The sequence below is a fragment of the Bombina bombina genome, chromosome 2 (genome assembly GCF_027579735.1).
Source record: "Bombina bombina isolate aBomBom1 chromosome 2, aBomBom1.pri, whole genome shotgun sequence".
In the NCBI taxonomy this organism is placed as follows: domain Eukaryota; kingdom Metazoa; phylum Chordata; class Amphibia; order Anura; family Bombinatoridae; genus Bombina; species Bombina bombina.
The window spans coordinates 1,435,093,159-1,435,112,817 of record NC_069500.1 but is presented as its reverse complement, the minus strand read 5'-3'; the positions used below and the strand labels follow the sequence as shown (position 1 = coordinate 1,435,112,817).

Below are 19,659 nucleotides of genomic sequence, written 5' to 3'. Positions count from 1 at the left end.
ACGAAGATACCTTCTTATAAAAAATAAAGACAGAGGGCTTAGACATTAACTATTTTATTTTTTCCATTTTTTTTTTTTATTCTCAGCCTTGGGGAACACCCGAATGTCTTGAGACGAAGGTGCCAAACATTTACAGATTGTCTTTCTCATTGGTGCAATGTTCTCATTCTGAAATACATCACTGGAAATGTATAATTTTTGTGGTTATCATTTTAGATGTTGTATTGTCTCCTATATCAATTGGCTCATGAGTAGCCATCGAATTAGCCGCTGTTAAATGCTATCCAATATGTTAAAAAATGAGATTCTCAAATTATAGATAACTAAGTATTGTACAACTATTACTTGCTGTTATAGACGATTTAGCGTTCAATTTTATACCCGCTGTGTTATAACTGCATACCTTGTTCATGTATAGCACTTGTTATACTATTTTGTTGACTTTTTTTTTCTTTGTCTCAAGAATCTCAATAAAAGATTATTTAAAAAAAAAATAATAATAATAAAAATAACAATAACTTAATTACATAAAAAACAAACACTAAATTACAAAAAAATAAGAAACAAATTATCAAAAATAAAAAAAGAATTACACCTAATCTAATAGCCCTATCAACCCCCCCCCCCCAAAAAAAAAAACCTAGCCTACAATAAACTATGAATAGCCCTTAAAAGGGCCTTTTATGGGTCATTGCCCCAAAGATAACAGCTCTTTTACCTGTAAAAAAATAAAATCACCCCCAACAGTAAAACCCACCACCCCCACAACCAACCCCCCCAAATAAAATAACTATCTAAAAAAAACTAAGCTCCCAATTGCCCTGAAAAGGGCATTTGTATGGGCATTGCCCTTAAAAGGACATTTAGCTCTTTTACATGCCCAGACCCTAAACTAAAAATAAAACCCACCCAAAAAAACAATCAAAAACCTACACTAACCCCCGATGATCCACTTACAGTTCTTGAAGTCCCGCTTGAAGAATCCATCCATCCGGTGAAGTCCTCATCCAGGTGGCAAGAAGTCTTCATTCAGGTGGCCTCTTCCATCTTCATCCAGCCGGCGAAGTCCATATCCAGGTGGCAAGAGTCTTCATCCAGACAGCATCTTCCATCTTCATCCATCCGGTGCGGAGCGGGTCCATCCTGAAGACATCCGGCATGGAGCATCCTCTTCATACGGTCTCCACCATACACTGGATCCAAGATGGCGTCCCTTGCATTCCTATTGGCTGAAGGATTTCAATAAGACAATAGCATTAGAGCTGCTAAAATCCTATTGGCTGTTCCAATCAGCCAATAGGATGAGAGCTCAATCCTTTTGGCTGATTGGAACAGCCAATAGGATTTTAGCAGCTCTCATCCTATTGGTTGATTAGAACAGCCAATAGGATTTTAGCAGCTCTAATCCTATAGCAGCTCTAATCCTATTGGCTGATTGAAATCTTTCAGCCAACGGGCATACAAGGGATGCCATCTTGGATGACATCACTTGCATTGAAGTTCCAGTGTATGGCGGAGACCGTCTGAAGAGGATGCTCCACGCCGGATGTCTTCAGGATGGACCCGCTCCGAGCCGAATGGATGAAGATAGAAGATGCCGTCTGGATGAAGAATTCTTGCCGCCTGGATGAGGACTTCGCTGGCTGGATGATGATCGAAGAGGCCGTCTGGATGAAGACTTCTTGCCACATGGATGATGACTTCGCCGGCTGGATGGATCCTTCAAGCGGGACTTCAAGAACTGTAAGTGGATCGTTGGGGGTTAGTGTTAGGTTTTTTAAGGGTTTTTTAGGTGGGTTTATTTTTAGTTTAGGGTCTGAGCATGTAAAGGAGCTAAATGCCCTTTTAAGGGCAATGCCCATACAAATTCTCTTTTCAGGGCAATGGGAAGTTTAGTTTTTTTAGATAGTTATGTTATTTGGGGGGCTGGTTGTGGGGGGGGATGGGTTTTACTGTTGGGGGGGGGGGTGTTTGTATTTTTTTTTTTACTGTTAAAAGAGCTATTTGTTTCTTATTTTTCATAATTTAATGGTTTTTTTGTAATTTCGTTTTTTTTTCTGTAATTAGATTACTACTTTTTGTAGTATTAGGATTTTTTTAATGTTTAGTTTAGTTTAATTTAATTGATAGTTTAATTGTAGTTTAATAATTATCTTAGTTTAATTGTTAGTTTAAAATTAATTTATTTAATTTAACAGGTAAGTTTTAATTTAATTTAAGATAGGGAAATTGTCATTTTAATATAAAGTTAGGGGGGCTTTAGGTTTAGGGGTTAATATTTTATTTTAGTATATTTAGTTTGTGGGGGCTTTCGGTTTAGGGGTTAATAGTTTATTTAAGTATATTTAGTTGTGGGGGGCTTGCAGCTTAGGGGTTAATAGTTTATTTTAGTATATCTCTTGTGGGGGGCTTGCGATTTAGGGGTTAATAGGTTTATTATAGCAGTGGTGTGGACGGACTGCAAATTAGGGGTTAATTATATTTAAATTGTGTTTGTAAAGCGGGATGGTGGCGTTTTAGGGCTTAATAGGTAGTTTATGGGTGTTAGTGTACTTTTTAACACTTTAGTTATGAGTTTTATGGTACAGCTTTGTAATGTAAAACTCATAACTACTGACTTCAGATGGCGTTACGGATCTTGTCGGTATAGGGTTTATTGCTCACTTTTTGGCCTCCTAGGCAAACTCGTAATACCGGGGCTATGGGAGTCCCATTGAAAAAATGCGGTACTGACGTTGCGTGACTGGCTAAAAGGTGTGTGGTACACCTATACCGACAAGACTTGTAATAGCAGCATTAGGGAAAATGAAGCGTTATGGGCCATAACGCTGCTTTTTCACTCAAAACGCCAAGCTCGTAATCTAATTGTATATTTTTAAACAATAACAATTCTGGTGTATACTGTCCCTTTAACTCACTGATATCTCTATATCACAGGCAGGCTTGCAGTAGCAATGCCTCTTTTTTTACTAAACTCACCATTTTCCCATTCACCTTATTTATTCTCTTCCCTCACAGTGCTGTTTGACATAATGCAACAGTATTTACTGGATTTTGTCTAGGTGACTATGCGCCATTATGGACAATTAGGAGAAGGGCATAATTGCATAATAGCTAGAAATAAAGTATCTCAGTAATCTAAATTATATACATGACATCATTAGTGTAGAAGTGTATATATATATTGTCTGATCATATTTCACATTTTTGCCCTCCACTGGAGAAATTTCTATGGATGCCCATGGTTACGTCATCAATGGGAGGAGCTTGGCATCCATTTCAAAGTGACCAGAAACAATTTTAATATAACTTTTTTACTCTTACAGCAGCATGATATAGAAAGGGTGCATGAGGCTATTTGGAGCTTAATTTAAGGTAAGATTTTAAGATAACTAAGGTGTAGACTGTCCCTTTAATAACAAAGGACACCAAGAGAATTAAGTATATTTGATAAAAGTACATTGGAAAGTTTCTTTTTTATTCTTTTAAATTCAATGCTATGGGGCCTATCTATCAAGCTCCGATTGGAGTTGATGCCCCGTGTTTCTGGCGAGCCTGCAGTTATGAAGCAGCGGTCACAAAGACCGCTGCTCCATAACCTGTCCGCATGCTGTGACCTGCTGGTGCAATGCTGAATACGGCGAGTGTATTGCTCGCCATATTCAGTGAGGTCTGGCGGACCTGATCCATTATCTGAAAAAAATTCATCTGGATTTTTTGTCTATTTAAAACCATTATATTTATTTTTTTCCTATCCTGTATAATGTGTTACAGAATTTTAAATAATGACCTTGAATGATTTAAACAAACAAATATACATTTCTCCCACAGCCCAATCGGCACCTTTTATAAGTTCTTCATGAGTTTTTTCTTTGCCATTGATGAAATCAACAAGGATCCCACCATATTACCCAATATTACCCTGGGATATCACATTTATGATTCTTGCGCAAATGCTAATAAAGCTACACTGAGTGTGATGCAAATATTAACCGGATCAAATACAGCAGTTCCTAATTACTCCTGTAGGGGGCACGACAAGCTGGCAGGGGTAATTGGTGATTTATCCTCTGAGACAACTGCACAAATAGCAAATGTCCTGGGAATATATGGATACCCACAGGTAGGTGACAAGTGTATTTTTCTAAATTTCTGTGTGTGCTAATGTTATCCAGTCGAACAGTCCTAATTATTTAATTTTATTTAAGGATCCAAGTTGCAAATACGTTCATATTAACATGCCATGAAACATGTTAAGTTCTGTGCATATCCTAAAAGGGCTAATAAAGTAAAATAAAATTGCATTAAAAAATGTTTAAAATTTCTGGCAAGTATTTTAAAATAATTTTCAAATTTTTTTTTTTTTTTTTTACATATTTATATAACAATATCTAGATCCTATCAATTGAACGACAGTATGTAACATTGTCTAGATCATATCAGTAGAACTACAGTATGTAACAATGTCTAGATCATATCAGTAGAACTACAGTATGTAACATTGTCTAGATCATATCAGTAGAACTACAGTATGTAACAAAGTCTAGAGCATATCAGTAGAACTACAGTATATAACAATGTCTAGAGCATATCAGTAGAACTACAGTATGTAACAATGTCTAGATCATATCAGTAGAACTACAGTATGTAACAATGTCTAGAGCATATCAGTAGAACTACAGTATGTAACAATATCTAGAGCATATCAGTAGAACTACAGTATGTAACAATGTCTAGATCATATCAGTAGAACTACAGTATGTAACAATGTCTAAAGCATATCAGTAGAACTACAGTATGTAATAATGTCTAGAGCATCTCAGTAGAACTACAGTATGTAACAATGTCTAGATCATATCAGTAGAACTACAGTATGTAACAATGTCTAGAGCATCTCAGTAGAACTACAGTATATAACAATATCTATAGCATATCAGTAGAACTACAGTATATAACAATATCTATAGCATATCAGTAGAACTACAGTATGTAACAATGTCTAGAGTATATCAGTAGAACTACAGTATGTAACAATGTCTAAAGCATATCAGTAGAACTACAGTATATAACAATGTCTAGAGCATCTCAGTAGAACTACAGTATGTAACAATGTCTAGAGCATCTCAGTAGAACTACAGTATGTAACATTGTCAAGATCATATCAGTAGAACTACAGTATGTAACAATGTCTAAAGCATATCAGTAGAACTACAGTATATAACAATGTCTAGAGCATCTCAGTAGAACTACAGTATGTAACAATGTCTAGAGCATCTCAGTAGAACTACAGTATGTAACATTGTCAAGATCATATCAGTAGAACTACAGTATGTAACATTGTCTAGATCATATCAGTAGAACTACAGTATGTAACAATGTCTAGAGCATCTCAGTAGAACTACAGTATGTGACATTGTCTAGAGCATCTCAGTAGAACTACAGTATGTAACATTGTCTAGAGCATCTCAGTAGAACTACAGTATGTAACAATTTTTAGAGCATATCAGTAGAACTACAGTATATAACAATATCTAGAGCTTATCAGTAGAACTACATTATATAACAATATCTAGAGCATATCAGTAGAACTACAGTATATAATAATGTCTAGAGCATAGATATCAGTAGAACTACAGTACGTAACAATGTCTAGAGCATATCAGTAGAACTACAGTATATAACAATGTCTAGAGCATATCAGTAGAACTACAGTATGTAACAATGTCTAGATCATATCAGTAGAACTACAGTATGTAACAATGTCTAAAGCATATCAGTAGAACTACAGTATGTAACAATGTCTAAAGCATATCAGTAGAACTACAGTATGTAACAATGTCTAGAGCATCTCAGTAGAACTACAGTATGTAACAATGTCTAGATCATATCAGTAGAACTACAGTATGTAACAATGTCTAGAGCATCTCAGTAGAACTACAGTATATAACAATATCTATAGCATATCAGTAGAACTACAGTATATAACAATATCTATAGCATATCAGTAGAACTACAGTATGTAACAATGTCTAGAGCTTATCAGTAGAACTACATTATATAAAAATATCTAGATCATATAAGTAGAACTACAGTATGTAACAATATCTAGAGTATATCAGTAGAACTACAGTATGTAACAATGTCTAGAGCATATCAGTAGAACTACAGTATGTAACAATGTCTAGATCATATCAGTAGAACTACAGTATGTAACAATGTCTAGATCATATCAGTAGAACTACAGTATGTAACAATGTCTAGAGCATATCAGTAGAACTACAGTATATAACAATGTCTAGAGCATATCAGTATAACTACAGTATGTAACAATGTCTAGAGCATATCAGTAGAACTACAGTATGTAACAATGTCTAGAGCATATCAGTAGAACTACAGTATGTAACAATGTCTAGATTATATCAGTAGAACTACAGTATGTAACAATATCTAGAGCATATCAGTATAACTACAGTATGCAACAATGTCTAGAGCATATCAGTAGAACTACAGTATGTAATAATGTCTAGAGCATATCAGTAGAACTACAGTATGTAACAATGTCTATAGCATATCAGTAGAACTACAGTATGTAACAATGTCTAGAACATATCAGTAGAACTACAGTATGTAACAATGTCTATAGCATATCAGTAGAACTACAGTATGTAACAATGTCTAGAGTATATCAGTAGAACTACATCTTGGATGACATCACTTGCATTGAAGTTCCAGTGTATGGCGGAGACCGTCTGAAGAGGATGCTCCACGCCGGATGTCTTCAGGATGGACCCGCTCCGAGCCGAATGGATGAAGATAGAAGATGCCGTCTGGATGAAGAATTCTTGCCGCCTGGATGAGGACTTCGCTGGCTGGATGATGATCGAAGAGGCCGTCTGGATGAAGACTTCTTGCCACATGGATGATGACTTCGCCGGCTGGATGGATCCTTCAAGCGGGACTTCAAGAACTGTAAGTGGATCGTTGGGGGTTAGTGTTAGGTTTTTTAAGGGTTTTTTAGGTGGGTTTATTTTTAGTTTAGGGTCTGAGCATGTAAAGGAGCTAAATGCCCTTTTAAGGGCAATGCCCATACAAATTCTCTTTTCAGGGCAATGGGAAGTTTAGTTTTTTTAGATAGTTATGTTATTTGGGGGGCTGGTTGTGGGGGTGATGGGTTTTACTGTTGGGGGGGGGGGTGTTTGTATTTTTTTTTTTACTGTTAAAAGAGCTATTTGTTTCTTATTTTTCATAATTTAATGGTTTTTTTTGTAATTTCGTTTTTTTTTCTGTAATTAGATTACTACTTTTTGTAGTATTAGGATTTTTTTAATGTTTAGTTTAGTTTAATTTAATTGATAGTTTAATTGTAGTTTAATAATTATCTTAGTTTAATTGTTAGTTTAAAATTAATTTATTTAATTTAACAGGTAAGTTTTAATTTAATTTAAGATAGGGAAATTGTCATTTTAATATAAAGTTAGGGGGGCTTTAGGTTTAGGGGTTAATATTTTATTTTAGTATATTTAGTTTGTGGGGGCTTTCGGTTTAGGGGTTAATAGTTTATTTAAGTATATTTAGTTGTGGGGGGCTTGCAGCTTAGGGGTTAATAGTTTATTTTAGTATATCTCTTGTGGGGGGCTTGCGATTTAGGGGTTAATAGGTTTATTATAGCAGTGGTGTGGACGGACTGCAAATTAGGGGTTAATTATATTTAAATTGTGTTTGTAAAGCGGGATGGTGGCGTTTTAGGGGTTAATAGGTAGTTTATGGGTGTTAGTGTACTTTTTAACACTTTAGTTATGAGTTTTATGGTACAGCTTTGTAATGTAAAACTCATAACTACTGACTTCAGATGGCGTTACGGATCTTGTCGGTATAGGGTTTATTGCTCACTTTTTGGCCTCCTAGGCAAACTCGTAATACCGGGGCTATGGGAGTCCCATTGAAAAAATGCGGTACTGACGTTGCGTGACTGGCTAAAAGGTGTGCGGTACACCTATACCGACAAGACTTGTAATAGCAGCATTAGGGAAAATGAAGCGTTATGGGCCATAACGCTGCTTTTTCACTCAAAACGCCAAGCTCGTAATCTAATTGTATATTTTTAAACAATAACAATTCTGGTGTATACTGTCCCTTTAACTCACTGATATCTCTATATCACAGGCAGGCTTGCAGTAGCAATGCCTCTTTTTTTACTAAACTCACCATTTTCCCATTCACCTTATTTATTCTCTTCCCTCACAGTGCTGTTTGACATAATGCAACAGTATTTACTGGATTTTGTCTAGGTGACTATGCGCCATTATGGACAATTAGGAGAAGGGCATAATTGCATAATAGCTAGAAATAAAGTATCTCAGTAATCTAAATTATATACATGACATCATTAGTGTAGAAGTGTATATATATATTGTCTGATCATATTTCACATTTTTGCCCTCCACTGGAGAAATTTCTATGGATGCCCATGGTTACGTCATCAATGGGAGGAGCTTGGCATCCATTTCAAAGTGACCAGAAACAATTTTAATATAACTTTTTTACTCTTACAGCAGCATGATATAGAAAGGGTGCATGAGGCTATTTGGAGCTTAATTTAAGGTAAGATTTTAAGATAACTAAGGTGTAGACTGTCCCTTTAATAACAAAGGACACCAAGAGAATTAAGTATATTTGATAAAAGTACATTGGAAAGTTTCTTTTTTATTCTTTTAAATTCAATGCTATGGGGCCTATCTATCAAGCTCCGATTGGAGTTGATGCCCCGTGTTTCTGGCGAGCCTGCAGTTATGAAGCAGCGGTCACAAAGACCGCTGCTCCATAACCTGTCCGCATGCTGTGACCTGCTGGTGCAATGCTGAATACGGCGAGTGTATTGCTCGCCATATTCAGTGAGGTCTGGCGGACCTGATCCATTATCTGAAAAAAATTCATCTGGATTTTTTGTCTATTTAAAACCATTATATTTATTTTTTTCCTATCCTGTATAATGTGTTACAGAATTTTAAATAATGACCTTGAATGATTTAAACAAACAAATATACATTTCTCCCACAGCCCAATCGGCACCTTTTATAAGTTCTTCATGAGTTTTTTCTTTGCCATTGATGAAATCAACAAGGATCCCACCATATTACCCAATATTACCCTGGGATATCACATTTATGATTCTTGCGCAAATGCTAATAAAGCTACACTGAGTGTGATGCAAATATTAACCGGATCAAATACAGCAGTTCCTAATTACTCCTGTAGGGGGCACGACAAGCTGGCAGGGGTAATTGGTGATTTATCCTCTGAGACAACTGCACAAATAGCAAATGTCCTGGGAATATATGGATACCCACAGGTAGGTGACAAGTGTATTTTTCTAAATTTCTGTGTGTGCTAATGTTATCCAGTCGAACAGTCCTAATTATTTAATTTTATTTAAGGATCCAAGTTGCAAATACGTTCATATTAACATGCCATGAAACATGTTAAGTTCTGTGCATATCCTAAAAGGGCTAATAAAGTAAAATAAAATTGCATTAAAAAATGTTTAAAATTTCTGGCAAGTATTTTAAAATAATTTTCAAATTTTTTTTTTTTTTTTTTTTACATATTTATATAACAATATCTAGATCCTATCAATTGAACGACAGTATGTAACATTGTCTAGATCATATCAGTAGAACTACAGTATGTAACAATGTCTAGATCATATCAGTAGAACTACAGTATGTAACATTGTCTAGATCATATCAGTAGAACTACAGTATGTAACAAAGTCTAGAGCATATCAGTAGAACTACAGTATATAACAATGTCTAGAGCATATCAGTAGAACTACAGTATGTAACAATGTCTAGATCATATCAGTAGAACTACAGTATGTAACAATGTCTAGAGCATATCAGTAGAACTACAGTATGTAACAATATCTAGAGCATATCAGTAGAACTACAGTATGTAACAATGTCTAGATCATATCAGTAGAACTACAGTATGTAACAATGTCTAAAGCATATCAGTAGAACTACAGTATGTAACAATGTCTAGAGCATCTCAGTAGAACTACAGTATGTAACAATGTCTAGATCATATCAGTAGAACTACAGTATGTAACAATGTCTAGAGCATCTCAGTAGAACTACAGTATGTAACAATGTCTATAGCATATCAGTAGAACTACAGTATATAACAATATCTATAGCATATCAGTAGAACTACAGTATGTAACAATGTCTAGAGTATATCAGTAGAACTACAGTATGTAACAATGTCTAAAGCATATCAGTAGAACTACAGTATATAACAATGTCTAGAGCATCTCAGTAGAACTACAGTATGTAACAATGTCTAGAGCATCTCAGTAGAACTACAGTATGTAACATTGTCAAGATCATATCAGTAGAACTACAGTATGTAACAATGTCTAAAGCATATCAGTAGAACTACAGTATATAACAATGTCTAGAGCATCTCAGTAGAACTACAGTATGTAACAATGTCTAGAGCATCTCAGTAGAACTACAGTATGTAACATTGTCAAGATCATATCAGTAGAACTACAGTATGTAACATTGTCTAGATCATATCAGTAGAACTACAGTATGTAACAATGTCTAGAGCATCTCAGTAGAACTACAGTATGTGACATTGTCTAGAGCATCTCAGTAGAACTACAGTATGTAACATTGTCTAGAGCATCTCAGTAGAACTACAGTATGTAACAATTTTTAGAGCATATCAGTAGAACTACAGTATATAACAATATCTAGAGCTTATCAGTAGAACTACATTATATAACAATATCTAGAGCATATCAGTAGAACTACAGTATATAATAATGTCTAGAGCATAGATATCAGTAGAACTACAGTACGTAACAATGTCTAGAGCATATCAGTAGAACTACAGTATATAACAATGTCTAGAGCATATCAGTAGAACTACAGTATGTAACAATGTCTAGATCATATCAGTAGAACTACAGTATGTAACAATGTCTAAAGCATATCAGTAGAACTACAGTATGTAACAATGTCTAAAGCATATCAGTAGAACTACAGTATGTAACAATGTCTAGAGCATCTCAGTAGAACTACAGTATGTAACAATGTCTAGATCATATCAGTAGAACTACAGTATGTAACAATGTCTAGAGCATCTCAGTAGAACTACAGTATATAACAATATCTATAGCATATCAGTAGAACTACAGTATATAACAATATCTATAGCATATCAGTAGAACTACAGTATGTAACAATGTCTAGAGCTTATCAGTAGAACTACATTATATAAAAATATCTAGATCATATAAGTAGAACTACAGTATGTAACAATATCTAGAGTATATCAGTAGAACTACAGTATGTAACAATGTCTAGAGCATATCAGTAGAACTACAGTATGTAACAATGTCTAGATCATATCAGTAGAACTACAGTATGTAACAATGTCTAGATCATATCAGTAGAACTACAGTATGTAACAATGTCTAGAGCATATCAGTAGAACTACAGTATATAACAATGTCTAGAGCATATCAGTATAACTACAGTATGTAACAATGTCTAGAGCATATCAGTAGAACTACAGTATGTAACAATGTCTAGAGCATATCAGTAGAACTACAGTATGTAACAATGTCTAGATTATATCAGTAGAACTACAGTATGTAACAATATCTAGAGCATATCAGTATAACTACAGTATGCAACAATGTCTAGAGCATATCAGTAGAACTACAGTATGTAATAATGTCTAGAGCATATCAGTAGAACTACAGTATGTAACAATGTCTATAGCATATCAGTAGAACTACAGTATGTAACAATGTCTAGAACATATCAGTAGAACTACAGTATGTAACAATGTCTATAGCATATCAGTAGAACTACAGTATGTAACAATGTCTAGAGTATATCAGTAGAACTACAGTATGTAACAATGTCTAGAGCATATCAGTAGAACTACAGTATGTAGCAATGTCTAGATTATATCAGTAGAACTACAGTATGTAACAATGTCTAGAGCATATCAGTATAACTACAGTATGTAACAATATCTAGAGTATATCAGTTGAACTACAGTATATAACAATGTCTAGATCACATCAGTAGAACTACAGTATGTATCAATGTCTAGAGTATATCAGTAGAACTGCAGTATGTAACAATGTCTAGATCATATCAGTAGAAAACAGTATGTAACAATATCTAGAGTATATCAGTAGAACTACAGAATGTAACAATGTCTAGAGCATATCAGTAAAACTACAGTATGTAACAATGTCTAGAGCATATCAGTAGAACTACAGTATATAACAATGTCTAGATCATATCAGTAGAACTACAGTATATAACAATGTCTAGAGCATATCAGTAGAACTACAGTATGTAACAATGTCTAGAGCAGGGGTTTCCCAAACATGGCTCTCCAGAGGTTTTGGAACTACATTTCCCATGATGCTCAGCTAGATAAAATGCTGGCTGAGCATCATGGGAAATGTAGTTCCAAAACCTCTGAAGGACCAAGTTTGGAAACCCCTGGTCTAGAGCATATCAGTAGAACTACAGTATGTAACAATGTCTAGAGTATATCAGTAGAACTACAGTATGTAACAATGTCTAGAGTATATCAGTAGAACTACAGTATGTAACAATGTCTAAAGCATATCAGTAGAACTACAATATGTAACAATGTGTAGATAGTATCAGTAGAACTACAGTATGTAACAATGTCTAGAGCATATCAGTAGAACTACAGTATATAACAATGTCTAGATCATATCAGTAGAACTACAGTATATAACAATATCTATAGCATATCAGTAGAACTACAGTATGTAACAATGTCTAGAGCATATCAGTAGAACTACAGTATGTAATAATGTCTAGAGCATATCAGTAGAACTACAGTATGTAACAATGTCTAGAGTATATCAGTAGAACTACAGTATGTAACAATGTCTAGATCATATCAGTAGAAAACAGTATGTAACAATATCTAGAGTATATCAGAACTACAGAATGTAACAATGTCTAGATCATATCAGTAGAACTACAGTATGTAACAATATCTAGTGTTTATCAGTAGAACTACAGTATGTAACAATATCTAGTGTTTATCAGTAGAACTACAGTATGTAACAATGTCTAGAGCAGATCAGTAGAACTACAGTATGTAACAATGTCTAAAGCATATCAGTAGAACTACAATATGTAACAATGTCTAGATCATATCAGTAGAACTACAGTATGTAACAATGTCTAAAGCATATCAGTAGAACTACAGTATGTAACAGTGTCTACAGCATATCAGTAGAATTACAGTATGAAACAATGTCTACAGAATATCAGTAGAACTACAATATGTAACAATATCTAGATCATATCAGTAGAACTACAGTATATAACAATGTCTAGAGCATATCAGTAGAACTACAGTATGTAACAATGTCTAAAGCATATCAGTAGAACTACAGTATGTAACAATGTCTAGAGCATATCAGTAGAACTACAGTATGTAACAATGTCTAAAGCATATCAGTAGAACTACAATATGTAACAATGTCTAGATCATATCAGTAGAACTACATTATATAACAATATCTAGAGCATATCAGTAGAACTACAGTATATTATAATGTCTAGAGCATAGATATCAGTAGAACTACAGTATGTAACAATGTCTAGAGCATATCAGTAGAACTACAGTATATAAAAATATCTAGATCATATAAGTAGAACTACAGTATGTAACAATATCTAGAGTAAATCAGTAGAACTACAGTATGTAACAATGTCTAGAGCATATCAGTAGAACTACAGTATGTAACAATGTCTAGAACATATCAGTAGAACTACAGTATGTAACAATGTCTAGAGCATATCAGTAGAACTACAGTATGTAACAATGTCTAGAGCATATCAGTAGAACTACAGTATGTAACAATGTAGAGATCATATCAGTAGAACTACAGTATGTAACAATGTCTAGATTATATCAGTAGAACTACAGTATGTAACAATGTCTACAGCATATCAGTAGAACTACAGTATGTAAAAATATCTAGAGCATATCAGTATAACTACAGTATGCAACAATGTCTAGAGTATATCAGTAGAACTACAGTATATAACAATGTTTAGATCATACCAGTAGAACTACAGTATGTAACAATGTCTAGAGTATATCAGTAGAACTACAGTATATACCAATGTCTAGATCATACCAGTAGAACTACAGTATGTAACAATGTCTAGAGCATATCAGTAGAACTACAGTATATAACAATGTCTAGATCATATCAGTAGAACTACAGTATATAACAATGTCTAGAGCATATCAGTAGAACTACAGTATGTAACAATGTCTAGAGCATATCAGTAGAACTACAGTATGTAACAATGTCTAGAGTATATCAGTAGAACTACAGTATGTAACAATGTCTAAAGCATATCAGTAGAACTACAATATGTAACAATGTCTAGATCGTATCAGTAGAACTACAGTATGTAACAATGTCTAGAGCATATCAGTAGAACTACAGTATGTAAGAATGTCTAAAGCATATCAGTAGAACTACAGTATGTAACAATGTCTAGAGCATATCAGTATAACTACAGTATGTAACAATGTCTAGATCATCTAAGTATAACTACAGTATGTAACAATATCTAAAGCATATCAGTAGAACTACAGTATGTAACAATGTCTAGATCATATCAGTAGAACTACAGAATGTAACAATGTCTAAAGCATATCAGTAGAACTACAGTATGTAACAATGTATAAAGCATATCAGTAGAACTACAGTTTGTAACAATGTCTAGATCATATCAGTAGAACTACAGTATGTAACAATGTCTAGATCATATCAGTAGAACTACAGTATGTAACAATGTCTAGATCATATCAGTAGAACTAAAGTATGTAACAATATCTAGTGTTTATCAGTAGAACTACAGTATGTAACAATGTCTAGATCATATCAGTAGAACTACAGTATGTAACAATGTCTAGAGCATATCAGTAGAACTACAGTATGTAACAATGTCTAGATCATATCAGTAGAACTACAGTATGTAACAATGTCTAGAGCATCTCAGTAGAACTACAGTATGTAACAATGTCTAGAGCATATCAGTAGAACTACAGTATGTAAGAATGTCTAAAGCATATCAGTAGAACTACAGTATGTAACAATGTCTAGAGCATATCAGTATAACTACAGTATGTAACAATGTCTAGATCATATAAGTATAACTACAGTATGTAACAATATCTAAAGCATATCAGTAGAACTACAGTATGTAACAATGTCTAGATCATATCAGTAGAACTACAGTATGTAACAATGTCTAAAGCATATCAGTAGAACTACAGTATGTAACAATGTATAAAGCATATCAGTAGAACTACAGTTTGTAACAATGTCTAGATCATATCAGTAGAACTACAGTATGTAACAATATCTAGATCATATCAGTAGAACTACAGTATGTAACAATGTCTAGATCATATCAGTAGAACTAAAGTATGTAACAATATCTAGTGTTTATCAGTAGAACTACAGTATGCAACAATGTCTAGATCATATCAGTAGAACTACAGTATGTAACAATGTCTAGAGCATATCAGTAGAACTACAGTATGTAACAATGTCTAGATCATATCAGTAGAACTACAGTATGTAACAATGTCTAGAGCATCTCAGTAGAACTACAGTATGTAACAATGTCTAGAGCATATCAGTAGAACTACAGAATGTAACAATGTCTAAAGCATATCAGTAGAACTACAATATGTAACAATGTCTAGATCATATCAGTAGAACTACAGTATGTAACAATGTCTAAAGCATATCAGTAGAACTACAGTATGTAACCGTGTCTACAGCATGTCAGTAGAATTACAGTATGTAACAATGTCTACAGAATATCAGTAGAACTACAATATGTAACAATATCTAGATCATATCAGTAGAACTACAGTATATAACAATGTCTAGAGCATATCAGTAGAACTACAATATGTAACAATGTCTAGATCATATCAGTAGAACTACAGTATGTAACAATGTCTAAAGCATATCAGTAGAACTACAGTATATAACAATGTCTAGAGCAGATCAGTAGAACTACAGTATGTAACAATGTCTAAAGCATATCAGTAGAACTACAATATGTAACAATGTCTAGATCATATCAGTAGAACTACAGTATGTAACAATGTCTAGAGCATCTCAGTAGAACTACAGTATGTAACAATGTCTAGAGCATATCAGTAGAACTACAGTATGTAACAATGTCTAAAGCATATCAGTAGAATTACAATATGTAACAATATCTAGATCATATCAGTAGAACTACAGTATATAACAATGTCTAGAGCATATCAGTAGAACTACAGTATGTAACAATGTCTAGAGCATATCAGTAGAACTACAGTATGTAAGAATATCTAGAGCATATCAGTAGAACTACAGTATGTAACAATATCTAGAGTATATCAGTAAAACTACAGTATGTAACAATGTCTAGAGCATATCAGTAGAACTACAGTATGTAACAATGTCTAAAGCATATCAGTAGAACTACAGTATGTAACAATGTCTAGAGTATATCAGTAGAACTACAGTATGTAACAATGTCTAAAGCATATCAGTAGAACTACAGTATGTAACAATGTCTAGAGTATATCAGTAGAACTACAGTATGTAACAATATCTAGAGCATATCAGTAGAACTACAGTATGTAACAATGTCTAGAGTATATCAGTAGAACTACAGTATGTAACAATATCTAGAGCATATCAGTAGAACTACAGTATGTAACAATGTCTAGAGCATATCAGTAGAACTACAGTATGTAACAATATCTAGAGCATATCAGTAGAACTACAGTATGTAACAATGTCTAGATCATATCAGTAGAACTAAAGTATGTAACAATATCTAGTGTTTATCAGTAGAACTACAGTATGTAACAATGTCTAGATCATATCAGTAGAACTACAGTATGTAACAATGTCTAGAGCATATCAGTAGAACTACAGTATGTAACAATGTCTAGATCTTATCAGTAGAACTACAGTATGTAACAATGTCTAGAGCATCTCAGTAGAACTACAGTATGTAACAATGTCTAGAGCATATCAGTAGAACTACAGAATGTAACAATGTCTAAAGCATATCAGTAGAACTACAATATGTAACAATGTCTAGATCATATCAGTAGAACTACAGTATGTAACAATGTCTAAAGCATATCAGTAGAACTACAGTATGTAACCGTGTCTACAGCATGTCAGTAGAATTACAGTATGTAACAATGTCTACAGAATATCAGTAGAACTACAATATGTAACAATATCTAGATCATATCAGTAGAACTACAGTATATAACAATGTCTAGAGCATATCAGTAGAACTACAATATGTAACAATGTCTAGATCATATCAGTAGAACTACAGTATGTAACAATGTCTAAAGCATATCAGTAGAACTACAGTATATAACAATGTCTAGAGCAGATCAGTAGAACTACAGTATGTAACAATGTCTAAAGCATATCAGTAGAACTACAATATGTAACAATGTCTAGATCATATCAGTAGAACTACAGTATGTAACAATGTCTAGAGCATCTCAGTAGAACTACAGTATGTAACAATGTCTAGATCATATCAGTAGAACTACAGTATGTAACAATGTCTAAAGCATATCAGTAGAATTACAATATGTAACAATATCTAGATCATATCAGTAGAACTACAGTATATAACAATGTCTAGAGCATATCAGTAGAACTACAGTATGTAACAATGTCTAGAGCATATCAGTAGAACTACAGTATGTAACAATATCTAGAGCATATCAGTAGAACTACAGTATGTAACAATATCTAGAGTATATCAGTAGAACTACAGTATGTAACAATGTCTAGAGCATATCAGTAGAACTACAGTATGTAACAATGTCTAGAGTATATCAGTAGAACTACAGTATGTAACAATATCTAGAGCATATCAGTAGAACTACAGTATGTAACAATGTCTAGAGTATATCAGTAGAACTACAGTATGTAACAATATCTAGAGCATATCAGTATAACTACAGTATGTAACAATATCTAGAGTATATCAGTAGAACTACAGTATGTAACAATGTCTAGAGCATATCAGTAGAACTACAGTATGTAACAATGTCTAAAGCATATCAGTAGAACTACAGTATGTAACAATGTCTAGAGTATATCAGTAGAACTACAGTATGTAACAATATCTAGAGCATATCAGTAAAACTACAGTATGTAACAATGTCTAGAGTATATCAGTAGAACTACAGTATGTAACAATATCTAGAGCATATCAGTAGAACTACAGTATGTAACAATGTCTAGAGCATATCAGTAGAACTACAGTATGTAACAATATCTAGAGCATATCAGTAGAACTACAGTATGTAACAATATCTAGATCATATCAGTATAACTACAGTATGTAACAATGTCTAAAGCATATCAGTAGAACTACAGTATGTAACAATATCTAGAGTATATCAGTAGAACTACAGTATGTAACAATGTCTAGAGCATATCAGTAGAACTACAGAGTGTAACAATATCTAGAGTAGTGATTTGAAGTAGTTCCTAATAGGAAAGAACAAAATACAGCTGATTTAACTGTTACAATAATTATTGTAAAGTCCTGAATTTATATATACACAGCTGAAATTGAGGTTTTATAATATACATTCTATCAAAAAAAGGATTTATATAGATATCATTATTCCTTTAACTTCCAAGTGTGTTAGCTGCAAGACTAATAGTATGGATATTTTCTCCTACAGAGATCAATTACTTTCTGAGCTTTCACAGAAAGAATTTAAGAAACCATTAGAAGGAATTAACAAAGGAGATATGTTAAAATGGATAGGGGATTTAGACAAAGTCCTTAATAAGGAATTAAGACAGAAAATGGAACTTATATTTCTTGAAAGATATTTAGACCAGAATATTTATACCTAGGGGTCTTAAATTGAAGAAAACATGTACATTTGAATTGAGTGATATTTTACAAACTGAATGGGATGAGGTATTAAACAAAGCATCGAAGGGATTATTTGAAATTATTAAAAGATCAAGAAATGAAAGTTTAGAGCAAATTAATAATGAGATCTTAGAAATTAAGGAAAGACTTGAGGGTGTTAAGGAAGACCCTCTATTTAAAGAAAAACAGAAGGTAGTAATTGAAAGATTAGAGAATGTGAAAAAAGAAATTGTAATAATTAAATGTAAAAAGTTTGAGAGAGATACCAATGAGGCTTCAAATGCCCAAGTACAAGAAGTGGAAATCAATGAGATAAGAAATCATGACACAAAGAAAGGAGATAATATAGTTCAGGAACAAGAAAATAGGAGATATCACCCTAATATTAGACCGTATGGATTTAAAGAAGAGTGGCAAGGGTATCATAGAAATTTTGCTTATGACAATAGGAACCCTAATAGAGGTTACTACAATCAGGGTAGGCACTATAACCAATATAGGAGTTATGACCAAGGAAGAAATAACTATCAAAATAATAGAAGGGAAAATTATAACAGGAATTGGAATCCCTATAGGAACACTGGAAATTTTAGAAGAAATGAGAGGGAAGACA

General features: G+C 33.6%; 1 protein-coding gene across 1 annotated transcript in view; it reads left to right on the top strand.

The window, feature by feature from the left end:
- Positions 1-8,294: 8,294 nt before the first annotated feature.
- LOC128647607 (G-protein coupled receptor family C group 6 member A-like) overlaps positions 8,295-19,659 on the top strand; it is a 292,969-nt gene continuing 281,604 nt past the window's right edge. The window contains exons 1-2 of the mRNA XM_053700362.1: positions 8,295-8,359; positions 9,058-9,349. Of these exons, the coding sequence (XP_053556337.1) occupies positions 8,295-8,359; positions 9,058-9,349 (357 nt within the window). The remainder of the gene's footprint in view (positions 8,360-9,057; positions 9,350-19,659) is intronic.